Source organism: Habropoda laboriosa, unplaced genomic scaffold, assembly GCF_001263275.1.
Source record: "Habropoda laboriosa isolate 0110345459 unplaced genomic scaffold, ASM126327v1 scaffold14, whole genome shotgun sequence".
Lineage (NCBI taxonomy): Eukaryota > Metazoa > Arthropoda > Insecta > Hymenoptera > Apidae > Habropoda > Habropoda laboriosa.
Genome location: NW_017100137.1, coordinates 1,110,129 through 1,133,903, shown reverse-complemented (window position 1 = coordinate 1,133,903; position 23,775 = coordinate 1,110,129). Strand labels below are relative to the sequence as shown.

The 23,775-nt window shown below is 40.1% G+C and overlaps 1 protein-coding gene across 1 annotated transcript in view; it reads left to right on the top strand.

The window, feature by feature from the left end:
- Positions 1 to 9,483, top strand: part of LOC108579281 — a 14,437-nt gene extending 4,954 nt beyond the window's left edge. Inside the window, exons 2-4 of the mRNA XM_017942792.1 lie at positions 2,138 to 2,339; positions 5,236 to 5,379; positions 7,450 to 9,483. Of these exons, the coding sequence (XP_017798281.1) occupies positions 2,138 to 2,339; positions 5,236 to 5,379; positions 7,450 to 9,388 (2,285 nt within the window). The 3' untranslated portion in view covers positions 9,389 to 9,483. The remainder of the gene's footprint in view (positions 1 to 2,137; positions 2,340 to 5,235; positions 5,380 to 7,449) is intronic.
- Positions 9,484 to 23,775: the final 14,292 nt, after the last annotated feature.

Below are 23,775 nucleotides of genomic sequence, written 5' to 3'. Positions count from 1 at the left end.
GTTTCCATGAAAAACTGGCGCGACAAAATGATAGGACAGGTATGGTAATTCATGGAAAAACATTTTATATACTTGAAAAATTTTACATATTACTTTGCAACTAATAACGTGTCCACCTTCGCTTCGTTTTAATCTCCTCTAGCATACGCTTAGGTAACGATTTATATAAATGTTTTATACATTTTCCTGATATTATTCTCCATTCTTGCCCTATTGCTGCTGCTTTTACCTCACTTATTGAATTAAATTGTCTTCCATGTCTATATACAGGGTGTCCCAGTTGTTTTTAATCAAACTTTGCCAGTATGTTCTATGGGTATAAGTGAGAAAAAAATGTCCTATAAACATAGGTCGTTTGAAGCTTTAGTAAAAAGTTAGAATACGAAATGCAAAGGTAATGCTAACGGATTTTGAGGCTGTGATACAAAATAGGAATAGATTAGCGATATCTAAGTACATCTATTCTGCTTATGCGAGCTTTGTTTACGATCTGAGCTCGTTGAACGTAATCTTTACCAGTGCCGTTCTTGTCTTGTATGATAGTAACTGCAAGTTCGTTGCTGTTTCCTTCGTATTTCGTATTTTTGTTATAATTTTTTAATAAAGCTTCAAACGACCTATGTTCGTATAACATTTTTCTATTACTTATACCCACAGAACATACCGACAAAGTTACCGGCAAAGTTTGCTCGGAAACAACTGGGACACCCTGTATATATCGCGATACACCGAAATTCGTCGATTTATCTCATCGAATTTAACGAACCGCTTTCACGTTAAATCACGATTTTTCTCGGCGCTTTGTGCCCAAAGCCATTGGACACCCACGTTTACGGTGTTTTTCGCGCAGCAAGCGCCCCGTGTCTCTCTTATTCCCGCGTTTATTATTACGCGCGGCGCAACACGCTCGGGACGAGTACTATATTTATACGTGGCGGATCGACGTTTCGATGAGCTTAAAGGAGCATTACGAGAAATTATACGTGACAGGTGTGTAGAGGCGAGAGCTGAAAAGCATTCCTAAGGCGATCTGTCGCGTAATACACGGCAGCTGCGCGTTTTCCTTTTTATACGATTGTCGAAGCCTTGGACGCGTCTGCGTGCCCACACACGGCCCAACGATGGTGTAACACACCCCGCGCCATCTCCTCCACCCGGCGGTGATTTGCATGCGGCCATTTGTTTAGCATTTCTTCCATTTCTCACGCCCGTTTTCACCGCGAACGGTGCCGCGTTATGCGCCACGTAGACGCGAATAGATCCGCCGCGCGGTGGACACACGTTTACGGTTAATCAGACAATGTTTCATTAACGAGGAGGGTTATGAATATTCCGCAATATCCAGGTTGCACCGCGGTGTGCAAAAGTCAACGTGGCGGATGCCCACGCGTAACCTTTCCCGCGGACCTATATACATACGATTTAGCGGCGATTCGACGAAACGGAAAGTCAAAATTCATTGGGAACGTTCCACTTTCTAATTGGCCGTTTAAATGTACTACTGCTTTTCGTTTTACGGCGAGACGCTGATTGTACGAACTTCTGATTCACCGGAGCCTCGATTTCCCTGAACGCTGTACATCAAGTTTTTTTTTTTATAAAAAACAATTGGTGACAGTTAGTAAGAGTAGAGCAATCTCCAAATGTATCATTTTTTGGTGAAATTAATGTAAATATTAAGACACCTACAGACTGGACTTCTCCGTCCACGATGTGATACTAACTTTGACGAAGAAATGCAATTTAAATCATACACTTTCTATGCAACCATAATAGGCGCCCTAATACTTACGAACGACAGTGTAAGGCTAGCTGTTCGTAATGTTCAGCACATTTAAACAAAATTGAATCTTCCAAAAATGGAAAAAAAAATTGAAATATTGGTTAACCACTTAAATACGGTTGCTGACTCTATCTCTAGCAAAACTAGAGGAGCGGTTGTCATTTGGCGTGAATTTTTATGAAATCGACGTACTTTCGTCTAATTTTTCTGTCAGACCCTACGACAGCGAAAGAGTTAAAAATCCCCTTGGAAAAATATTTTTCCCCTAATTGAACGCTTTTCCTTCGCACCGTACCGTCAATTGACTCAGCTGTCGTTCAACTATGAAATAATCCATTACGTGTAATTTTCCAGGGGGCACTATGCAGACCGAGGAAGTCGTGCCTCGTGCACAATCAACTGGTATAGACAGCGGCCCCACAGACAGTACTTCTCTGCAGCATCATCTGCATCACTCGTCACATATAAAGTGCCCGCTGCCACCTCTGCTCCACATGGCGGTCAAGCAGGAGCCACAGGAGGAGGAGGAACGAAGTCGTGACACGAATGCGTTGAGGTGAGCCTACGATTATGCTAATCGACGCTTTCCGTGTCCCTGTCGATTCTATCTTTATGTAATGCTTTCCCTTGTAAATCCCATACCTCTTAGACCTATACATCAGCGTCGATAATGCCTTCGTTCAGACTATTCTTAGATCGGCTATTCTATTCACGACGACTCTATTTTCATACTTATTCTTCGAAATCCGTGTAATTATTTTCTGCTAATTGGAACAGTGTTTTCCACTTACATTCAGTCACACGAATGTCTGCTAAAGCAGAACTGGAAAGATTTCTCGCGGGACGAGGGGTACTTCGCTCACGCCCTTTAAATTTTACCTCGTGCAATTTTGACCCTTGTGTAAGCAACCATAATGCTCACGATTGTGTTAAGCTTTGATATTTAAAATTGTTATTTTGAAAACGTATAACGATGTAAAAGTGTCCAAAAATGGGGATCTGGAGCGATTTTGCGATATTTTCACAAGAACATCGAAAATTGTTAAAGGAAAGTATAGAAATGGGTATCCGGTTATCTACACAAGGGTTAAATGATCCGATTCGTCGATGTTATCGCGCCGGCCAATAACGACAGTGCCCTATTTCTATGATTGTCTCAGGTGAGTTTAATGGGAGTATCCGCATTCCTTCCGCGAGACTTTTTTCCAGCTCTGCACAGTGCCTCTAACAGAACTGGAGCGATTGTCATTTGGGGTGAATTTTTTTCAATCATTACTTCAACCATATGGACCAGTGGCTTGGTATAGTAGAATTCTGATAATCCGGAACAGTCGGGACTTTGGCAATATTGAACTATCAAATATGCCGGATTATTGGGCTGTGTCTGTGTAATACAATAGTACCCTGTATAACGCGATAAAAATGAAAAATAACTTAATTTATATTATATTTCTCGCGTTAGAGGAAGATCCACTGTACTGTAAAACTGAGAATACTAATTTTAAAAACGGCTATAGTTAATACGGTAACGTCTTTTCAATGAAAATGAGTCCAAATACGACATAAATCGGACAGTAATCCCCAGACTGCGGATTTTTATGCTTTTACGGAAATTTTGAAGGCACAAAAATACACAGAATGCACATAATAAGTAAAAATATATAAATAAACCCGACATATAGTATTCGTTATAATATTTCGCGAATCAAACAATTGCCTACCTAGCTTCTATTGTTTCAATTATATTCAGAAAGATATGAATTTGCATAAAAATCGGCAGTCTAGTAATCAGTTTTAAAAGCACCCTTAACTGATTACAGGTGCTGACGAATGACATTCGTAGGATTATCGGAATTCCACTGTATATTTTTATTTCACATCGAGCCCTCTCAATCCCCGAAAAATTCCCTGGTTGCAGATTTTCCCCTGTTAGCTGCATTAGCGAACATCATTTTTGGTCCTTTTTCAACCGTTCAGAGCGTTCACCGCGCTCACCTCAGGAAGATCTGTATTTTCTTCTGACACGTACGATAAATAATCCTATTGATGAAGACTGTATACATCTGCAAGATTATCACGATCTTTTTCATTCGATACATGTCATCTTCGGTGAATGCAGGCAGTTAGAGTTTCGTGTGACCGTGTGTATAGTGTGCTGTTCACGAAAGAAACATTAGTATTCCGACAGTGAGGTAAGACGCTCGTGTCGACAGCCCGATGTGTTATTATCGTATCAGGCATAAATCATATAAGAAAGGCATTAGTTATTATTATTATCGCGTGTTGTGTATCGCAGCGAGATAAACGTGTCTCGTCAGCGAAATGAAATAATACGCTGTTAGGGTATTATTATACGATACGTATGTATACAGTGAGAGGCCGATGGACTCTTCGGTTGGCGTTTACGAGCGACAGATTATTTTTTGAAGAGAAACGTACAGCGCGATCACATCCGCGATGCGTAAAAGTAATTTATGTACTTGGGGATAGTTTCGAAGTTGTGGGCTGCACGATAGGAACGCGGATACACTGACGATCAAAAGTTAGGGTAACTTGCCACCCTGTATATCTAATTGCTGTACATGCATACATATGCAAGTTAAGATGTTTAACTGATTTTTTGTAGAATAGTTTTTATTATTGTACAGGGTAAATTATTTGCTTGTGAAATATTTTTTTTTTATATTGAAAATTACCCAAGTGTATGGAAGCATAAATGGAATTAACCCTTTGGACTCCTTTGTAGAGTGTAACTTGATATCAGTTTTCTTCACAGGTATGAATGAAGTAATTTTTAAACTGCCAGTTCAGATATGTACTGTTTTACCCGGACGAGCGATAGGTATGCATATATACGACCCTTAATGCTATTTTCAATATAATTCGTAAAAAAATCGTTTAAATTGGTTCCTATCAACCAAATGTCGTTTGAAGTGCATTTCAAATAAAATTCTTAAAATAGTAGGGAGTTATTGAAGAGAAAATTTAAAAAAAAATTTGAAGTTCAAAGGGTTAAGGAATAAAGTGTTACATTGGGAGATTAAAAAAATAAGGATAAATGTTGTAGATTCACTTTTTCATCGAGAAGACTGTAATTTCAGGAAACATTAGATTATGAACTATACTCAGCGATAATTCTGTAAATATATTTTATTTCAAGAGATTTCCTTTGGAATTGAAGAGAAGGCAACGGGTGCTCGAACTTTTGAACGACAGTGTACACAGTTTCTGGTACTTCGACAGGATTTATGACGTTTTACGGATGTTTGCATCATATAGGAAATTTCTTTTTGTCCCTGAATATGTATCTCGAGTAACAACTTTCACTTCGCTTTATTCGTGTTTTTATTGGTAACTGTAAAAAAGACGAAAGTTTCTTCTTTTTCTTTTTCTCTCTCTCTCTCTCTCTTTACTTGTTCGTCACGATAGAGAGTTAATGGTGAATTTGGTAGTCCGCAAGTAGATGCAGACACTTCGCCAACATCCGTTGACGGCAAACACGGCCATGGACACGAAACGGGCCATCATCCGATCCAGGAGCTGGAGGAGAGCCCAGGGCAGGCTGTTTCGGATCTCAATAACAGAGGAAGACCGAGGTAACTTATCGTCTTGATACATTTTATTTCCACCACATGTTACCCACCTTCTTTTAACCCCTCGCGGATGAAACGATTCGAAGCTGAACGTTCTGCGAGACCAAAGCGCTGCAGTAATAATCGCTAGAAATTTTCAGCTCACTTGTAAAGTTGCGTATATAGGGTGTCCCAGTTGGTTTCGATCAAACTTTGCCAGTGTGTTCTACGGGTACAAGTGAGGAAAAAATGTTATACAAACATAGGTCGTTCGAAGCGTTGTTAAAAAGTTACAATAAAAGTAAGAAGGGAACGGTAACTGTAAATGAATATTTTGCTTTTTTTATTATGCAATAATAATTATTAGATACACAATTTTCTCCCAGTCTATAGTCTGTGTGAAAGGTAGTGTTCGTGCACATATTGCAGAAGGTGTAAAACTTTCATATTTCGAGCAATTATACTATGTTTAGTTGTCCCTTTAGTAGTCAGAATAGTAAATATGACGCGGTACTAATTACCGCTATAAGTATTACATTTCCTAATTAACTATGCAAGTTCGTGATACACGAATAAACGAGTATCGAAGTATTATAATTTCTCCAAAAATAACTCGATATTAGAACTTCGCCAGCCTTTCTAACGTCAGTTTCAAGAAACTCTACCACCGTATCCGTTCTATATCCCCCTTCTTCGCTCTAAAAATAATTTCGCAACAGCCTCGTAGAAAAGCCACCGGCCCCAAGATTCTTCCAATTACCTTACTCTCGCATACCACGGGAAAATTCATGCTTCCTCCGGTGTTGCGTCGCTTCACTCGACAATTCCTAGTGATCCGTGTTGGCTGACACGTTCTGCTCCTCTAACGACCCTCTTGACGTAAAACTCGTAGCTACTCTCGATGGAAAGAGTCGCTTTGGACAGCAAGAAGGATTAAGGCGCCGGGGGAAACTGGTTCGTTCCACGAGCAGTCCCGTGGACTGTTGCACGCGCAAAAAAACGCGAACTTCTTAGGTACGTCGCTGAAATGCCGCGAGTCGATTACCGTTATTGAATTTCATTAAACGCTAGGGAACTGCGCCAATGGACGAGGGATGCGTTTTCTCTCTTTTTCTCTTCCTGTCTCTCTCTTTCTATGCATAATATTGCCCCTAAGGTGGCACGGCGCGGCTTGTATAAATCGCCGTGGCGAGGTGTGGTTCGGAATGCAGCTAGGTGGAAAACAACGTTAAATGAAAGACCCGTACCGTCGATGTAATTATCGGCGTCGGGCATTCGATTTCCATACGCTTCTATGCGAGCACGATCTCGAATACCTAACGAGAAATTAATTACGAATTAATTACTTTGGTGTCCGAAGGAAAGGAGAATTGAGAAGAATGCGGGAAACTCGAGATGTTGCTGGTTTCTTCTTCGTTTGAGGAATCTTTAAACGGAGATTTTATAGGGAAATGGGAGAAATTGTTCTTTACTTTTTTTTTTTTTATCTATTTGGCTTGTGTTGGGTTATTAAGACGGTGTATTTGTAAGAATTTGCAATAGAACGAAGAGAAAAAGAGTTGTGAGTTGATACTTGGAGGTGTTAGATATACCTGTTGGGAGAAATTGGAAAAAGAAAGGTAAAATTATCTTGGCAGTTCGAAAGGTAAATGATTGCAAGTGTAGAGAGGTATTTAAGAAGTGATCGATTGTGCTGATGAATTATGTCTTTCGTAGAGATAAACTTTCTTTTTGAAAAATCAATATTCAAAATGTTTATAATCAATGCACACAACTCATTCATCAGCGTACTTGACAATCGATATCTCGTGTATCGATCTCTTCTTAAGCAGGTACACTACCCTGAGACGACTAAAAGTAGGTACAAGTTTGGAAATTTTTTTCATAGGTAACTATTAAATGAAAAGTTTGTTTTTTCTCTCAAATTAAAAAAAAGAAAGAACTGTTACTATGGTGGTGTACTCTCCTACACAAGAATGGTCAGATTTGATTCTTCGGTAGACAGGATCATCACCTTTGTCCCTCTATAAATCCATCCAATAAAACGTTCACCAAACCTTCGTAAAACAATCAGATTCCTCTGATCTGTTGCAGTCGGGGCCGCAGGAAGTCACGGTGGAAACTGAAGTTCCATCACCAAGCGCTGCCTCCGGAGTACCTGGACCACTATGAGGCCTCGCTCGCTCAGGAGGCCTTAAACTCATCTCCAACACGCGTGACGGAGCCAACGATACCCAGTCCAGCGCCAACCAGCTCAACCTCCACTCCCAGCCCCATAGCCGACGTCCACGGCTGGTTACAGCGGATCGCAGCGATGCAACAGGAGCTCTGCCCTCAGATCTCGTCGGCGCAATGCCCAACGGTGACCTCGAATCAGCCCTCTGGCTCCAGGAGGTCGGTGATTACGTCCACCTCTTCCCATACGCTGAATACGAGCCACCATAATCATAATCAGCAGCAACAGCAGCAAGCGTCCCAGACGTCCAGCAGGCCGCCGATGAAATACTCGGATCTGCCTTACATGGGCGAGATCACGCTGGACAACAGCAAGCCTCGGCGGGGCAGGAAGCCGAAGAAAGCGGACATCTGCCATTTAATTTACAAAAATTACGGCACGATACTGCCCGGCACGCCTGGCCACGAGGAGAGACGATTGTCACCGAGGGACAAGCTCGATTGTCGCGAGAGAATCTCACCGCAGATGCAGTTTCAAAGGACAGACGTGCAGAATAGGATCAGCAGCCTGTTAGAGAAGAGGTTGACACAGGAGTCGCGGAGAACTTTCGGCCTGATGGAGGGCTCCAGGGAGCAGGACGAGCCTCTGAATCTCTGCATCAGAGATCTGAACCAGCTGAAGATTAGACTCCTGAGGAAGCACGGAAACGTGTACGAATCCGGGCAAGTTAAGAGCGAGACTTCCAGTGACGGGGAAGAGGTGGAATGTATAGGTACTACCTATCCTTCGGAAGCAGGGTTTCGTCCATTGGATCCTCTAGGACGCAACAATAGCAACGTGAACCATAACAATAATATTATAGATCCTATGTTGGGTGCAAATCCCGGTTTCGTCTATTGGCCCAATGCTGGAGTGTTCATTCACCCGATGGCTCTGCAGTCGCAATTGCTCTACTACCAAAAGATGGCACAGAACGATAAGTGCTACCCTAGGAGCTTGGATCAGCCTCCTAAGGAGCAGAAGATCGTCCCTAAGTCGATTTACTCGATGATGGAGACGAAGAGTCCTCCTCTGGCCCCACCTCCGGTTCAACCTGCTCCTCAGACAGTCCCTGTACCACCTCCAGTCTCACCTAGACCCAAGAGGAACGCCCCGGTCGGTCAAGTCCAAGGCCAGCCTACTAAACGAAAACGATCTGCTATATTTATACCACCGATGCCGACAGAGAACAACAACAACCCTGCCACGGAAGTGAGCATATGCAAATTCAAGTTCACCGGAGGAGCGAAGCCCAGTCTACAGGAGAAGAAGAGTCTGTCGGTAGATTCTGGAGGGAACTTTAGGTACTACAGTGGAACAGGTGACAAGAGTATGCGTGGTTACGAATTTTTCCCTAGAGAAGCTCTGCAACAATCAGCTGGACAGTCTGGTTCCTCTACGGGAGCATTTCTGAACGCTGCCGGTGAAAGGATTCAGCCAACTCCCTGTCAGAGGAGCAGCAATCAGGAAGAAGGTCGTCGTAAACGGAAAACCAGGAAATCCCTTCAAAGAGAGAAGCTCGAGCAGACGTTCAAGGAGAAGGGTTTCCTCATCCAGACGCAGCAATTGGAGTCCGCCGAGGGTGCTACGTATTGTAAGTTCCGGCAGCTTAGAAAGTTCACCAGGTATCTGTTCAGAAGCTGGAAAGATTATCTTCCTGGGAACGTGCGCGAGCTGACAGGCGCGGCGGAAGGCGAGATGGTAGACGGAGACATCGAGAGTGATACGAACGTGTTACCCTCGCCGGTCCCTCATCCTAATATGATGGACGTGCCGACCGGGTTTGTCGACGAGCATCGCGCTCTCCCCTTGACGTGAAACGTTCAAATTGCTCCCCGAGGCAATCGGTCGTGTCTAACTTCACGCCATTTTTGCGAGTCCCGCGCCGCGCTATGGCTGCTATGGGGAGGATCCAGGGGAATACGTGGTTATATCGCTGTTATAATGGCGATTGGCATCATGTCCGTTTGATGGGGTTGGAGATGTGGAATTTTTGAAAAATTTTGAAATTTGGAAAATGGTCATGTGGAATTTCTGAAAAGTTTTGGACTTCGGAAGATGATGACGTGGAATTTTTAGAAAATTTCAGAATTTGGAAAATGGTGACGTGGAATTTCTGAAAAATTTCGGAATTTGGAAAGTTTGTAAAGAATTCATGTGGGTTGTTTGAAAGGTTGATTTGATGTTACATCGATAAGTACATAGGTTTGGAATCGATGGGAAATAGTGATGATTGATCTTAACGTTGAATTGGGGGTAGATCTTCGAGAGTGGTTTAATTAGGAAGGTTAATCCCTTGTCTTATATTATCGAGTTGCAATCATAGTTCTAGCACATGAAAATATAAATCATGTGTACTATTTCGTTGCCACAAAAATCGTAAGGCAAGGGATTCGTTTTCGTTTAATGCATGTTGGGTCGTTTTGATTCCTCTGGTGCAATGGAATTTGAAAATATGAAATTTTTAGCAAATGAAGCATCTGCTAGAAATTAAAATTTATTTAGGCGAACCATCTTATACTTTCTTTAAAAATCTTTAAAAACAAAACTGACAAAATTTATTTTACACGAAGAAAAATATATTTCCATTTTCTAAGAGAGAAGGTAGAGACCATAGAACAACTTGAATATTCTACTGAAAAATGCTCAAAAACTATAGAAAAACTCAGTTTATTTTTATAATCACGTCTTCTAACGCGCTTCATCGTTCATCAATCGCAACATCCTCGTCACAACGTCACTATCATCGAATCCCGTGTGCAGGTCAAACTATTAGGCTGGTGCATGTGAAACGACACATTGTTTCTTTAAAAAATGATGCATTTTATCAAAATAATTTAAATTCAAAAATTCTTTGGATGCTCCTTTTACGGTGCCTTCATTCCTGAATAATCTATTTCTTAAAAAAATATCGAAGTGTTTGAAGAAATGGTGATCTGTCGGTGAAAAGTTGACTGAAATTTTCATGCTCTTCACCGTGGATTGTTTTCAATAATTTTTCTTAACGCGCTATCATCCTTGATCCTCCTCTTATCTCATTTCCAACGAAAAGTCACTAATCTCGAATTTTTCACACCAGTGTTAAAGCGTCTCAACCCTTTTTACCGCAGTTTTTCCAAATTTAAACTTACACAAAAAAATTACACGAATATCCTGAACATCCGTCGCAGGTAATAATGTCGAAACAATAGTATTACGAAGTTTCTTACTATTCGATACACGCGTACTACAGAAAATCCCTTCGTTTTGACTGCTGTGCATGAAAATTCACGATCGGACAAAATTTAATACACGATACGAACCGGGCAATTTCAGCTGTTGAAAAAACGTCGTTTCATTTGCATCCACCTAATGCACGAAACCTCAACACGAATACACGTGATCGTTGCTGTAAGCGTCACTTGCATTTATTGCATTCAGCGGTGTCAAACTGCCTTATTATCATATCGTTAGGAGATCTCGTAGATGGGACAGAGTGAAAGTAGCAGGGCAATTTAGAGGGGGAGAAGGGGATTTGTGACGTGGAGAATTCGAACCTGTTCGTAGAGTCGTAAAATTGTCCGGAATATCGAGAAATGGCCGTGTCAATGTGTCGAATGGCGTAAGCAACGAACGTTGGTCAAAAGTCGAACGTGTTTATACGCGCGAGACAATCATGTGACTTTCACCGTGTGCTCACGATTAATAATAGGCGACTGTTAATGTCATAACAGTTAAATATCGGTAGTTTAGAACGCGTGCAGAGTGCGTGGGTCGAATACATCGCGTTCCGTGGGAAAATATGCGGCCGTTTCAATGCTTCGAAAATTTTTCACGGAGTGAACAATAAATTTTCGCTTCTTTTCTGTTTTTTTTTTTTTTTAATAAAATTGATATATACACTATCATTTACGAACGTTTTTTGATAAACCACTTGTTTAGTGTGTTGTAGAACTTTATTTGGAGAGAATAGTATCTTATCGAGGAATGAATTTTAAAGTTTAACCCTTTGAGTACTATGGAAACGTATACTCAGAATAAAACCAAATATTTCATATTTGTTACTTAATTACTTGTAATGTAAACTTATAGTAGCGTTTCACAAAGTTATCCTATCTCATAAATTGTACAATATAGAAACATTATTATGTCCCCATAATAAAAGTATCAACTAAATATATTTCCTACTCAAAGGGTTAAATGTAACATAAAACAGAATAGTAATTTTGAAAAATTTGTTACATTTTCTGACGAAGTAAATAAGAACACAGTTGAATGGTAGTGTATAGTGTTGAAAAATTGAAAAATGTTTATATTTTAAAGCGGTATAATTACGAGGTATACTCACTTGCTGATTTACAAGAACAATTATTTCGTAGCTGGAATTAGAATAACATTTGAATTAATTTCATTATGTAGGACAAGGATTCTATCATCGAGGTATTATTATTAATCGATAGGCGTATCCTGTGTCGTCTGACGCCTATAGTTTTATAAAAAAGGCGGTGGCGAGAAACTTGAAAAAAACTAATGATACAACTAGAAAAAATGTATCGATGTTATTGATCGGTTGTTACGTCGCATAATAGATTCGATCGTTGTGAATTAATTTATCAGTTATTGTGAATTAACGAGGAAATCCTGAGAAGTCTTGTCGGAATTAAACGGAAAAGGAAACATTGTAACTACACAACATATAATTAACGTTAACCCAACCAGAAATGATGGTTCATAATTAGTGGAATTATAATCGGTAAATGATCTATCAATTACTTTCATATTTTTTATAAATACGTAGTACGATTTTAATAAATGCGGTAATAAGAACGCAATAGCATTTAATTGCTGGGTAAAAAATTGCACTACATCTTAGGAAATTTTCTGTAAACATGACAAACGTGTAAATATAAACATGAAGTCTTTAACAGTACATTATCTATAATAAAAAAAAGTCTGATAAAAAAATAGTGCTGCATATGTTACTGGAAAAAAGTTTGTAGTCGCTGCAAATCCCAAGGATCACATAGATTATCAAAGAGAAATGAAGAATTTTAAGATTTCCATTCATTCTGTCCAGATAAGACACATACAAAAGACAGTTCACGTGTTAAAAATTCTATTTTTCTTTGATTCTGACGAAAATTTGACAATAAACGCGATAATTTTAAATAAAAGGGAAGAAATTTCTAGGGAGAGAAAGCGAGTTATAGAGAACAACTGAAAGAGAATTTGCCGAGTATTAATTTAAAATTTAATTCAATATTTGAATTGGTACGAGAAAAATTCGTAGAACCGAGGGAAGATGCAGTACTACGTTCGCTACGTTTTGTTATACGAATTTTTACAAACAGTAGCCAGACGAACAAGTGAGTATACCATTGTCGACATATTCTAATCGTGCAACGATGCGTCAATCGATTGTTCATCAAAGAGAATGTTAAAGTGACGAAACAGAATGGAGAGCCTGTTCTATTGTAAAAATCTGTGTGCAAACCGGAGAGAAGGAGGAAAGATGGCGGCGCGTTTTAATAATAATGTAAATTCGATCGTAGCTCCGTGCCAAAGATGGGAGACTGGAATGTACATAATAGGTGCTGAAAGAAACGTGTTGTTAACCAAAGAGTGTGGTTTCGTGCTCGCTGTTCAAGCGGATTTGAACTCTAATCCGCCCATTGAAGAAGAAAAAAAGAAAAACGAAAAAACAAAGAATAGAAGAAGAAACAACAGGCGTGACACGAGAAAAATTCAGGTTTCGTCGGTTTTCGATTTTACAATGCATTTCGCGAAGCTCGCGCACCTCGAGGAAAAAACACAGAGGACAATGTTTCAGAACGAAAGGGAGTGAGAATTGCATATAGAAAAAAAAGAATGACTGAGTGAGTGAGAGAGAGAGAGAGAGAGAGAGAGAGAGAGACTCGAAAGGAAAAAGAACTAAAATAGAAAAAATGGAATCGTTCCCAGGCAGCACATAGACGTCTTGTTAACGTCTTAAGGACGTCGAGTAAAAGCCTAAAGATGTCCAAAAGACGTCTGAACGACGTCTAGTGTTATAAATCAAGATATGTCTTCGAAACATGGCGCTACGAAGCACTGTGCTCTGGTTTTCAGAAACGTCTTGAGAGTACCTTGAAGACGTAACTTTTACACGTTGTTAGACGTCCAGATCAGGTCGTGTAAGACGTTCGCGGACCGAGAATGGACGTAAAATGGACATTTCTAAGACGTCTTGTGTTATCTGGATTAGAATTATAACGGTTATATCGTGGTTATTTTTTAATAATCGTAAGCTATACGCGAATCTTATAGCGATTTATTTATGTATATGTACATAGTTTACGTTGACGCGCGGCGTTCGATGTAATCCAATGGAACTGAATAAGGAATTATATGTTGGAATGAAGTTGAGGATCGAAACGATGAAGAGTACCGTCATGGCGGCGCCTGGTGAACGTTCGAATGGAAGTGCAGGAACGTTGAAAATGCGTGAATGAGAAACGATCGTACCTGAGACTCGTGGCGCGTTTTCTTTTTCGTTCTCTGAGAAAGAACGTGCTTTTAATAATATCTCGTGCTTTTGTAATGTCTTATTGTTACTCGAGGAAGCCCCTTGACCAACGCGAAATATTTTGGTAGCGGTAGATTCGCGACTGTGCAATATACTACGGCAGTTTTTATGCGTGCATGTTCACACAAACACCGAGAAAAATTTCCGCCGAGACTGCGAAGTTGTGGCGATTTCTTTCGCGCGGCGGCGGATTTGATTTCGCTCCTTGAGGCGTTTTCTCTTCGCTGTCGCTCTAAATTCGCGATCTGCCGAACAGCGACCAACGTAGAAATTGAAAGACACCGAATTCTGTGGATCAGTGTGAAATGTTCGCTGCGGCGGCGAAATATTTCGTATTGTGCGGAGCTGGAGAGATGCTCCGCGCAAGGAATGTTTCTTACATCTTCTCTAACGCAATCACAGAAATAGGGCGCACGAATTGTCATTATTGGCCGACGTAATAACATTGAAGAATCGGATCGAACCAAGCTGTGCGAACGAGAAGTGCCTTTTTCTCATCTCAGTACTGTCATTTTCTAAGTACTGTTGCGGCTACTGTCAGCCGCGGCTGAGGACCACGTCTGGTCAGCAATCGAGATGGTAGTGTTCTGGGAAGTCCCGAGTATGTTTCTTCTCCATTGAACGCGAGTGGGATACAGATACCTGATACGAAATATCGAGGTCCTTGTTTAGTTTAGATACGTAACGCTGGAGACTCACTCCACGAAGTCAGTTTGAAGAACTGGTGAGAATAGCGATGGTCAGCTAGCAAAGCGAAATCCCGGACAGCTAACGCGACAGCACTGTACTATGTCAGTCTGCGCCGCCAAAAACCTAAGGGTTGAGATTTTAGGAGATTTTTGAGACGATGGCACTTGCACCGCCCAAGTCTTCCGCCACTTACAATTAGTACTGTATGATCCGATTCGTCGATGTTATCACGTTCAGCCGCTAATGACAATGCGTGTGCACGATTTCTATGATTATGTTCGAAAAGGTGAGCTTATGGGGGTATGACCCAATTAAACCCACATTCCTTTGCCATGCCATCTTCTCGTGGACGCACAGTATCTCTCTTGCCCCTGTTGTGCTCTCCCGCTGGACTTCTTTCCAGCGTTTGGACAGTACTTACTTACTTCAGTGTGAACTAATTTCGGCGAATTCCGCTACCGCTGAGAATATTTCGCGTTGGTTTCGGGGCTTCCTTTATTTTCCATTCGCGGACACGTCTTCAACGATCGTTTACACACGCGCGAACCGCACAGACGTTTCTTCGTCGTTCGTTGTGTGGAGAAATTGCGCTCAAAATGGCGGCGTCCAGCGATGGAACGAGGAGAAAGTGCAACAGGAACCGTCCTATATCCGTATCGTTATTATCCTGTGCAGCGACACATGAAACCATTTTGTACGTATTGCCGATTGTAAAGAGGTCAATTCTTATAGTCTGTAATAATAAAAAATACGTAATTGTTACTGATCTGTCGAGTGTTCTGCTTGCTGGTTTTTAGGAACGATGAGCTGGCTTGATAAATAAATTAGTCTAGACGTGTAGAGTAGAGCGGATGGTAAAACATGAGCTTTGGAATTTGATACATTTACATATTCTCACTTCCGTGCAACATTATTTTCAGTCTTCTTATTGCTTCTTCAATTACTAATTGATTAGAATTGGAAAGTTTAAAGTGATTAATTTTAGGTATTGATGATGAATTTGTCAATGCTATTCCTGCCATGTTTTATTATTACCTGTTTAGAATTTATTAAGAATCTGATCAATTCTGACTAATTCTCATTAAATATTCCTGCTTTTTTTTTAAGCACTTTCATAATACCGTAAAGTCATGGTACGACGAGGACATATAAGTAAAATTTTTCCCACTACAGCTTCATCTACAGCCAGGTGCAATTAAATCATATTCATAATCATTCCTCTTGCACTTCACAACAAATTTTTTCCAAACCACAATCTCCACATCTTCAATAGAAACTTAATTAAACTCTTCTCGAACGTTTTCCTGTCATACTATGACATTATTAATTAGTTCGCTAAACCATAATTACAATCATTCATTAGTATTCATTCAAAAAGACAACAAGAAGACACTTTCGTATTCTTCGTTTATTGAAAAAAATCTCAATTAACCGTCTCTTGAACATTCAATCCATGAATCAGCTAAAAATTTATACACATCATGTTATATACAAAAAATCGTACAAATTTCGTTCTTTTTGTAAAGATTATTAATGTATATTAGATATTTAACGGTATGAAAAAGTTTCAGTCGAAATGATACATTTAATAACAGAGGAAAAATAGTTCGAGATTTGATATTAGGTCAAATTGATCCAATTTTCGTAGAAGGGTTAAAAACGTCTCAACCTTTGCGCAGGCAATCAAAATATTCACCGTTGTTTCAAGCTTTAATATTTAAAATTCGTTGCATTTCGACGTAAAAACGACCAAAAATGGAGCGATTTTACGATACCTTCACAAGAACATAAGAAATCGTTAAAGGAAAATATAGAAATGGGTAAAAGGGTTAAATATGTATTGTTTATACGTTGTTAGAACGTACCGATTCGTACATCTTCGAGTCGTTCAGACCAAAAATGGATGTAAAATGGACGTCTCTGAGACCTCGCGTGTTATCTGGGCAAATATCACGATTGCAACTCTTCATTTGCATTCTATCGGAACAAGAAAGATTTTCAAAGCTGCGATATCCACTATGAATATAGGCGAATTGTCAAAGCGGATGGTCGAAAGAAACCTAATTAATGTTCCTCTGAAACTTTCATTGATGCACCAGCAGCCGCGGATCCATGTGCATCGTGAACACACGGTGCAGCTTGGCTGAGCAGGTACACGCAGGTATACGTACATATATACACGCAGAAAGGGGATAAGGATGCGTGTGCACGCACTGGGTCCGGTCTGAACTTGGTGCGTACAGCCAGCCATTCATGCATACGCCCATTCATACGTCTCTCTGGCTCACCTTGAACACTTTTTATCGTCGGTCGATGTGGACGTGGTCGCTGTGGAACGGCGCGCTTCGCGACTGATTCTGCGCATCCTCGTGTACTCTTCTTTATACTCTATCTACCAATTTTAGAATTTGGAAATTTGGTGGATTTTGGAAATTTTATCTCGTTGGAGAAGTTCGAAAGATTCGAAATATCGTACATCATTTTTGTTTTCTTTGGAAACCTTCTAAAGTTGGTATGAGTCTATTTTTTCTTGTTTCGAGATGTACGAAGATTGGTGTTTTAGTAATTTGTTTGAAAGTTATACAGGGTGTCTCAATTTTTTCTGATCAAACTTTGTCAGTATGTTCTATGGGTGTAAGTGAGAGAAAAGTGTTATCTGAATGTTTCGAGATGTACGAAGATTGGTGTTTTAGTAATTTGTTTGAAAGTTATACAGGGTGTCTCAGTTTTTTCTGATCAAACTTTGTCAGTATGTTCTATGGGTGTAAGTGAGAGAAAAGTGTTATATGAACGTAGGTCGTTTGAAGATTTATTTGATTGATTTATTTGATTTATCTGATTTTGAGGTTATGATACAAAATAGGAATAGATTAGCGATGTGTACATCTATGTAGTCTGTTTTTACAGGCTGTGTTTACGATTTATGGTAGTAAAATGTGTTGCATGTCCCTTCTGCGAGTGTCATTCTTATCTTGTACAATGGTAACCGAAATTTCGTTACCATTCCCTTTGTATTTCTAATTTTTGTTATAACTTTTTAACGAAGCTTCAAACGACCTATGTTTATATAACATTTTCTTCTTACTTATACCCATAGAATATACTGACAAAGTTTGATCGGAAACAACTGGGACACCCGGTATATTGAAGTTAATTCGAAATCAATGTTTGTGGAATAATTTCTATTTTTACTCTTTGTTCCGGAAGATCGAAGTAAATTTCCTTGTGAAATATTTAAGAGGAGAATTAACTGACATGATAGAAGACTATGATTTGGTTTTCTAACGATTGTGTGTTAAATATTATTTCAATGGAAACAGATCTTTTATATAAGAGATCTTCAGAGATCTTCAGGGATCTTTTATTTAAGCAATTTCTGCTTCTACAAATACACAATATTTTCTCTAAATTTGTAAATTTACTATGGCAATTTCTACGTAAAATCAATATAACCCAAATCACAATTCTGTTATCTGTCACATCTACCATCAACTTTGCATTCATCTCTTACAGAAACCCTACTTTTTACTCCTTAAACGAATTCAACTAGCACCTTATTCTATCCAAATTTTTAAACGAATCAGCAATCCTTTCAAAATTATTATTACAATTCCTCTTCGCGAAATTCACACCAACCACCGTGATTCCATTGTATTTTCTCCATTTCACACGAGCCTCTTACTGAAATACATTTTTTTTTGGCGCAACATAATTCGATACTCATTTTTCCTCTTCCTCCCCACCAAATTCCGTCATGTTCGCTTGTTCAATGAACAAGAGACAAGAAAGCTGGATGGGGAATTTTTCCAAACCAGTAGGCGTTGTCGTCGCCGTTCTTCTTCCCGTCGTCGTCGTCGGCGTCGCCGTCGAGCGTGGCGCGCACAATGACTGCAGGTTTCCTAATACGGCCTCGCCGCGGAGCTCGATGAAAAAAAGAGGAATTTTGGCCACCACCAAGGTCCTGGGAAGGGACATCTCGCGTTAGATGCTGCCGGTACAGAAATTTAATAATCGGCCGCCGCTCTGGAAAGCTTGCCTTCTTTCCTTCGCCTCCACGCGTTTCAACAGGACGACGATTTTTAACCCCTTTTTACCTCACGACACGCATAAACTAATTACTAAAATTCTACGGTAACCAAAAAATAAATATTTTTATTTTCATAGAATAGGCGCGAAGGACACCACGAGAAAATTTTCCAAGCGTTCACAGGCGCGAAGGACACCGCGAGAAAATTTTCAAAGCGTCCACAGGCGCTAATAACAGTGAAAAGTTTATAGAATTCTTCTTCATCTCGATCCTCGAGTATCGCACAGTAGTATCGTCCCAATTTTCCTTTTACTACATTAAATTCCCAATCTTTCTGAACGATCGAATAGCAAACCTTGCACGAATCCTCGACCAACCAAGTTTTCCTTACAAACTCATCGTCGTTTCACATATAAACACGAAACAGACAAATTGCCCTTAATTCTTCCCGATTCTCTTCAGAAATCTCGAAAAGACGTTCACTGAAAACCTGATCGAAAGAAGTGGTCACACGAGGAGTGGCTGGTCCCTTTGTGTGTTGTTAGCACGGATTCTTGTTGGGCCGTGCAAGTCCCTTATACGGCAGAAAGATAAGGAGTTCGCGCGTCCAGTAAATCGGCGATTTAAGGTGCGTCGGCCGCGGTGGAGACGCGGCGGAGATAACGGCCGCGGAATTGCATCGAGCGTGAAGCGTGAAGCGGGCGAGCAGGATCGGATAGAGCGGGCTGCCGTGGCCGGTTTCGAAGGAAGACAGGTTCGCCAGTCCACGGACAGGTTCGTTCGCGAAAAACTGCAATTTGTCTCGCGCGCTCCCCTGTTCCGCCAGGATACCTCTCTGCTGGATAACGCGCCGCTACTCCTCGAGGAAATAAGAGTTCGAACAGCTATTCTGATCCTTTGGAATTATTCTTCTGGTGACGAGAGTTTGGATTTGGTTTCACCTATGAAGAGGATGTCGTGGAGTTTTCGGGGTAACTTTTCAGTTCTCCCCATTTTCTCCTCAGTTCTCCATATTTTTATTACAAGAATTTTCAAGTATTTCAAAAACAGCGGAATTTTGGGAAACGAAAATTGTTTCTTTGGCTGATTATTGCAGGTATTAATTAAGAATGGAATGTATACTTTGTCAGGCGTCGAAGTTTGCGTTTAAGGATAGAGACAAGTGAATCGGCAGAAACCTGGAAAGATAAGCAGCCGGAAGCTCAGTTAGGGTTGCATGAAATTTTTATCCAATTCACTTCATTAACGATATTTTTACTGTTGACAGTGTTCTTTCATTTAATATTTGTTTTATAGTTACATTTCTGCCTGTGAAACGAACTTTTCTGCATAAGACAAGCGGAGCTCCGTCGAGGGGCGGTTTTTCTCGAATATTTATGATACTTCTGCCTCTGTCTCTTACCAATCCGCTTTGTTATTAAACTTGGATCACATTTTTCTTGAAATTGTAGCATTATTATGTTTCTGCCGTCGAAATTTCTCTTGGTATTGCAGTTTGTTCTTTACGTATGTATGCAAAGTAGTATTAATATTTACAGCCGTTAATTGGAAAGTGAAGAATTTTAATTGTGTCTCTGTGTCCAGCAGGTTTTATAAAAGCAAGCTTACTTAACGATAAAAATGTGCGATATTTCGACGATCAATTTAATTATAGTTTTATACGAATACTTGTGTTATACAGTAATGTTTTAAGTATAGGAAGAAGATTCTACCATGCACTAATTGTGTGTAAAATATTAATCAAACGAATGATCTAAACATCGTGTAAATCTTCTCTATGCATTACCCTTTCCTGATATATCTCACGTTAGCTCCAGCAGTTAAGCTTATGCTAACATAGTTTGCTACAGTAATTAAATGAAGAGCAGTATTTTCTGCATAACGAACCCTGCCATTTCGCAGCAAAGGTAATGACTTTGCTTTAGAATTCCAATGTTACCGAAGATTACATCTTCGTTACGTTTACAAGTATCAAACTTCATGAAATTAAAACTAATTATCATATTTCAATTTAATTTTCCTCGATGCATATCGTACATCCTATCGTTTAAAAAAGAAATATTAAGATTAGAAGAAAACTAATTGTACCAGGTGCCTCGTAAAATGTAATACTGGTAGACATATGATTCTTCACGAAAGAATGTATTATGTTACACGTAAAAAATTAAGAATAACATTTATATTTAAAGAAGCTGCGTTTTCGAGAAAATCAATCGATTTAACTATTTCATTTTTATGAATATTAATCTTCATATACGTCGGCATAATTTCGAAAATCTAAACTTTCAGAAAATACAGAAAAATCTACTGTGACTTCCTACTGAACTAGAATTGAGCAAATATTTTCAAAATTCAGTCTTTACGGTAAAAAAAACCATCACTTCTCAATACTTTTTTATTATTCCAGTTCAGACGATAGCCACACGTCCACAGATTGAGAATATGTTTACATTTTGTATTTTGGATAAGTACGTCTGATATCATGTCAGCCATCGCGAAGGATATTTTTCAAGGCGCTCTCTTCACGGTGGTCCTATTTTACAACAAATGAATATTTTCACTTATAAAAAATACTTTTGTGTTCTGAAAAGATGATAGAATAAGTACACAAATTTGCAAAAGGATACGTGTAGCACTTACTTCGTTTTAAATTTCCGAAAAATTAAGTTTTCTCCACAGTAGGAAGGCCCCTTAAGTCGAACATACATCGAATATAGTTCAAAATTAATACGCTCGAAAAGGAAGCATTATAGATTAGAGCCGCTCAGCAAGCTGCCCGTAGGGCAGCGGTCAGACTAGCTCGAGCACGCAGCGATATTCGGGCAGTAAACCGTGTCTTCTCGGGCAACGATCTCCCACGAATATAGCAGTGATATAGCTCTTCCACCACAACCGTTGTTCACCGCTTCGCTTTAATTACCGTCGACGCCACTTGCCTTCAGCTTTGCCCGCAGCTCTGCCCCGGAGCAACGGAGGAGCCCACACCCGAAACAGGCCTGAACAAATCCCATCCCACCGTTATTACGTATTCTTACACGAAAAACCACTTCCCTTTTGATCGTATAATACAACAAATAACGGCTCACTCTGCACATCTGTACAGTATAATATACTTTCAAATTTCAATTTCTGAAAAAAGAGAGCTCGAAGGAACCAATTTTATTCTACACCTTCCACAATTTTCTCCAAAGAGTCGTACCCTGATTCGCTAATTTTCAAGCAGATTTTCTTACCAACATCTGATATTTTAGGTAAATCTGAGTGAAATTCTGCGATCACAGAAACTTTCTTCCCAACAAATTCACCCGAAATTCGTAAAGCAAACTTTCGTTATCAGCCAGCATCGAAAGCTGTCGTTAAACAGTGCTGGTGCTCGTTACACAGTCTGTCCCGAAGACATTCTCCGCAAGTTTCCGCACTACGCTCCAGGAACACGGTTTTTTACACCGGCTCACTGCAATTATATTCGTCTGAATGGCGGCCGAGTGGTCGCCACGAGGCGTGGGCGGAGCCAGGGCGATTTTAAAGGACTGTCGGTGTACGCATTAATTAAACAGAGCCGTGGGGCTCGTTCGAACGATGCACGACGACTCCATACAAGGTGGCCGGTCTTAATTTGGCATTGGCGAAATAGTAACGCCGGTGCTGCTTAACGCGTCCATTGTCCTGTCTGCCGCGACGTAGCCTGGCCGATAATTAATTAACTGTACCTCATCGAACGCTTCCATTTACGCGCGCGTTCGAACCCTCTCTTGGCTATCCATCCTGCCGTGGAATTATCATCGCGTTAATCACAAAACGCGTGTTTCCTTTTAAGCGTCCAACGCTCTCGAAATCGACCGCTTATTAGAGAACGGTGTAGAAACACCGTTGACACTTAGGGAAGCAGGATTCATGATTTATAGAGTCATTTTATGGCGAATTTGCTATTCGAATTCACCTCCAAAGATATTCAGATCGATTCTATGGTCGTAGGGTAATTGGAAAATTTTATTTTTAGGTTGCTGTAGGTGAAACGTGGTTTTTAAAATGAAACTCTATATAATCCAGGGTGCCCGCGATCGATTCCCGGCTGCCCACGAGGGTGAATCGAATGGACGTGGAAACTGATGTGATCGTAAATTGCTGCAAGATATTGTAGAATTATGAACGGTATTGTTTTAAAACTTCGATATTATTATTTCTGTGTGTCGTTTTTGCTGGTTAATCGGTGGAGGGTTCTAAGACTTCGATTGGTAACTTTATTTGAGAGAAGAGAATACACTTTGGGAGGTTTCACTTGTATCGTAAGTATATTTCATGTCGAATGGGATGAAATTTCTACATAGTATAAAACTTATTTTAATAAGGAACACGGTTAATGCATATATTTTCCATACAGACGCTTGCGTACAAGCTGCATAATCCATAGATGAATAAGTTGAAAATGTGACTTAGCACTTTATCATATGAAAGCAAGTGTTCAAGTAAATGCTTGTGGCAATGTTTTGCGTACAAAGTACTGCATGCAACAATGTTTTGCATGTCGTACAGCGAAAATACATGCGTTTTAAAAAGAACGCGTTTCACAAAGTTGCAAAAGGAGAAATCGCTCCTTGCAACGTTGTTACCTAGAGTCGCTCCCGAAAATTGCACATACAATGTGCAAATTTTCGAGACAACAAAGTTGCAAACCGGGAACGCGTTTGCAACAATGTGCAAGTTTCGGGAGCGATTTTCGGTTACAAAGTTGCAAATCCAGAACGCCTTTGCAACATTGTGCAATTTTCGGGAGTGACTCGTAGCAACAAAGTTGCAAAAGGGAAATCGCACTTGCAACTTTGTTGCCGGGAACCGCTCCCGAAAAATGCACATTGTTGCAAAACGGGGCGCCGTGCAACAATGTGCAAATTTTCGAGACAACAAAGTTGCAAACCGGGAACGCGTTTGCAACAATGTGCAAGT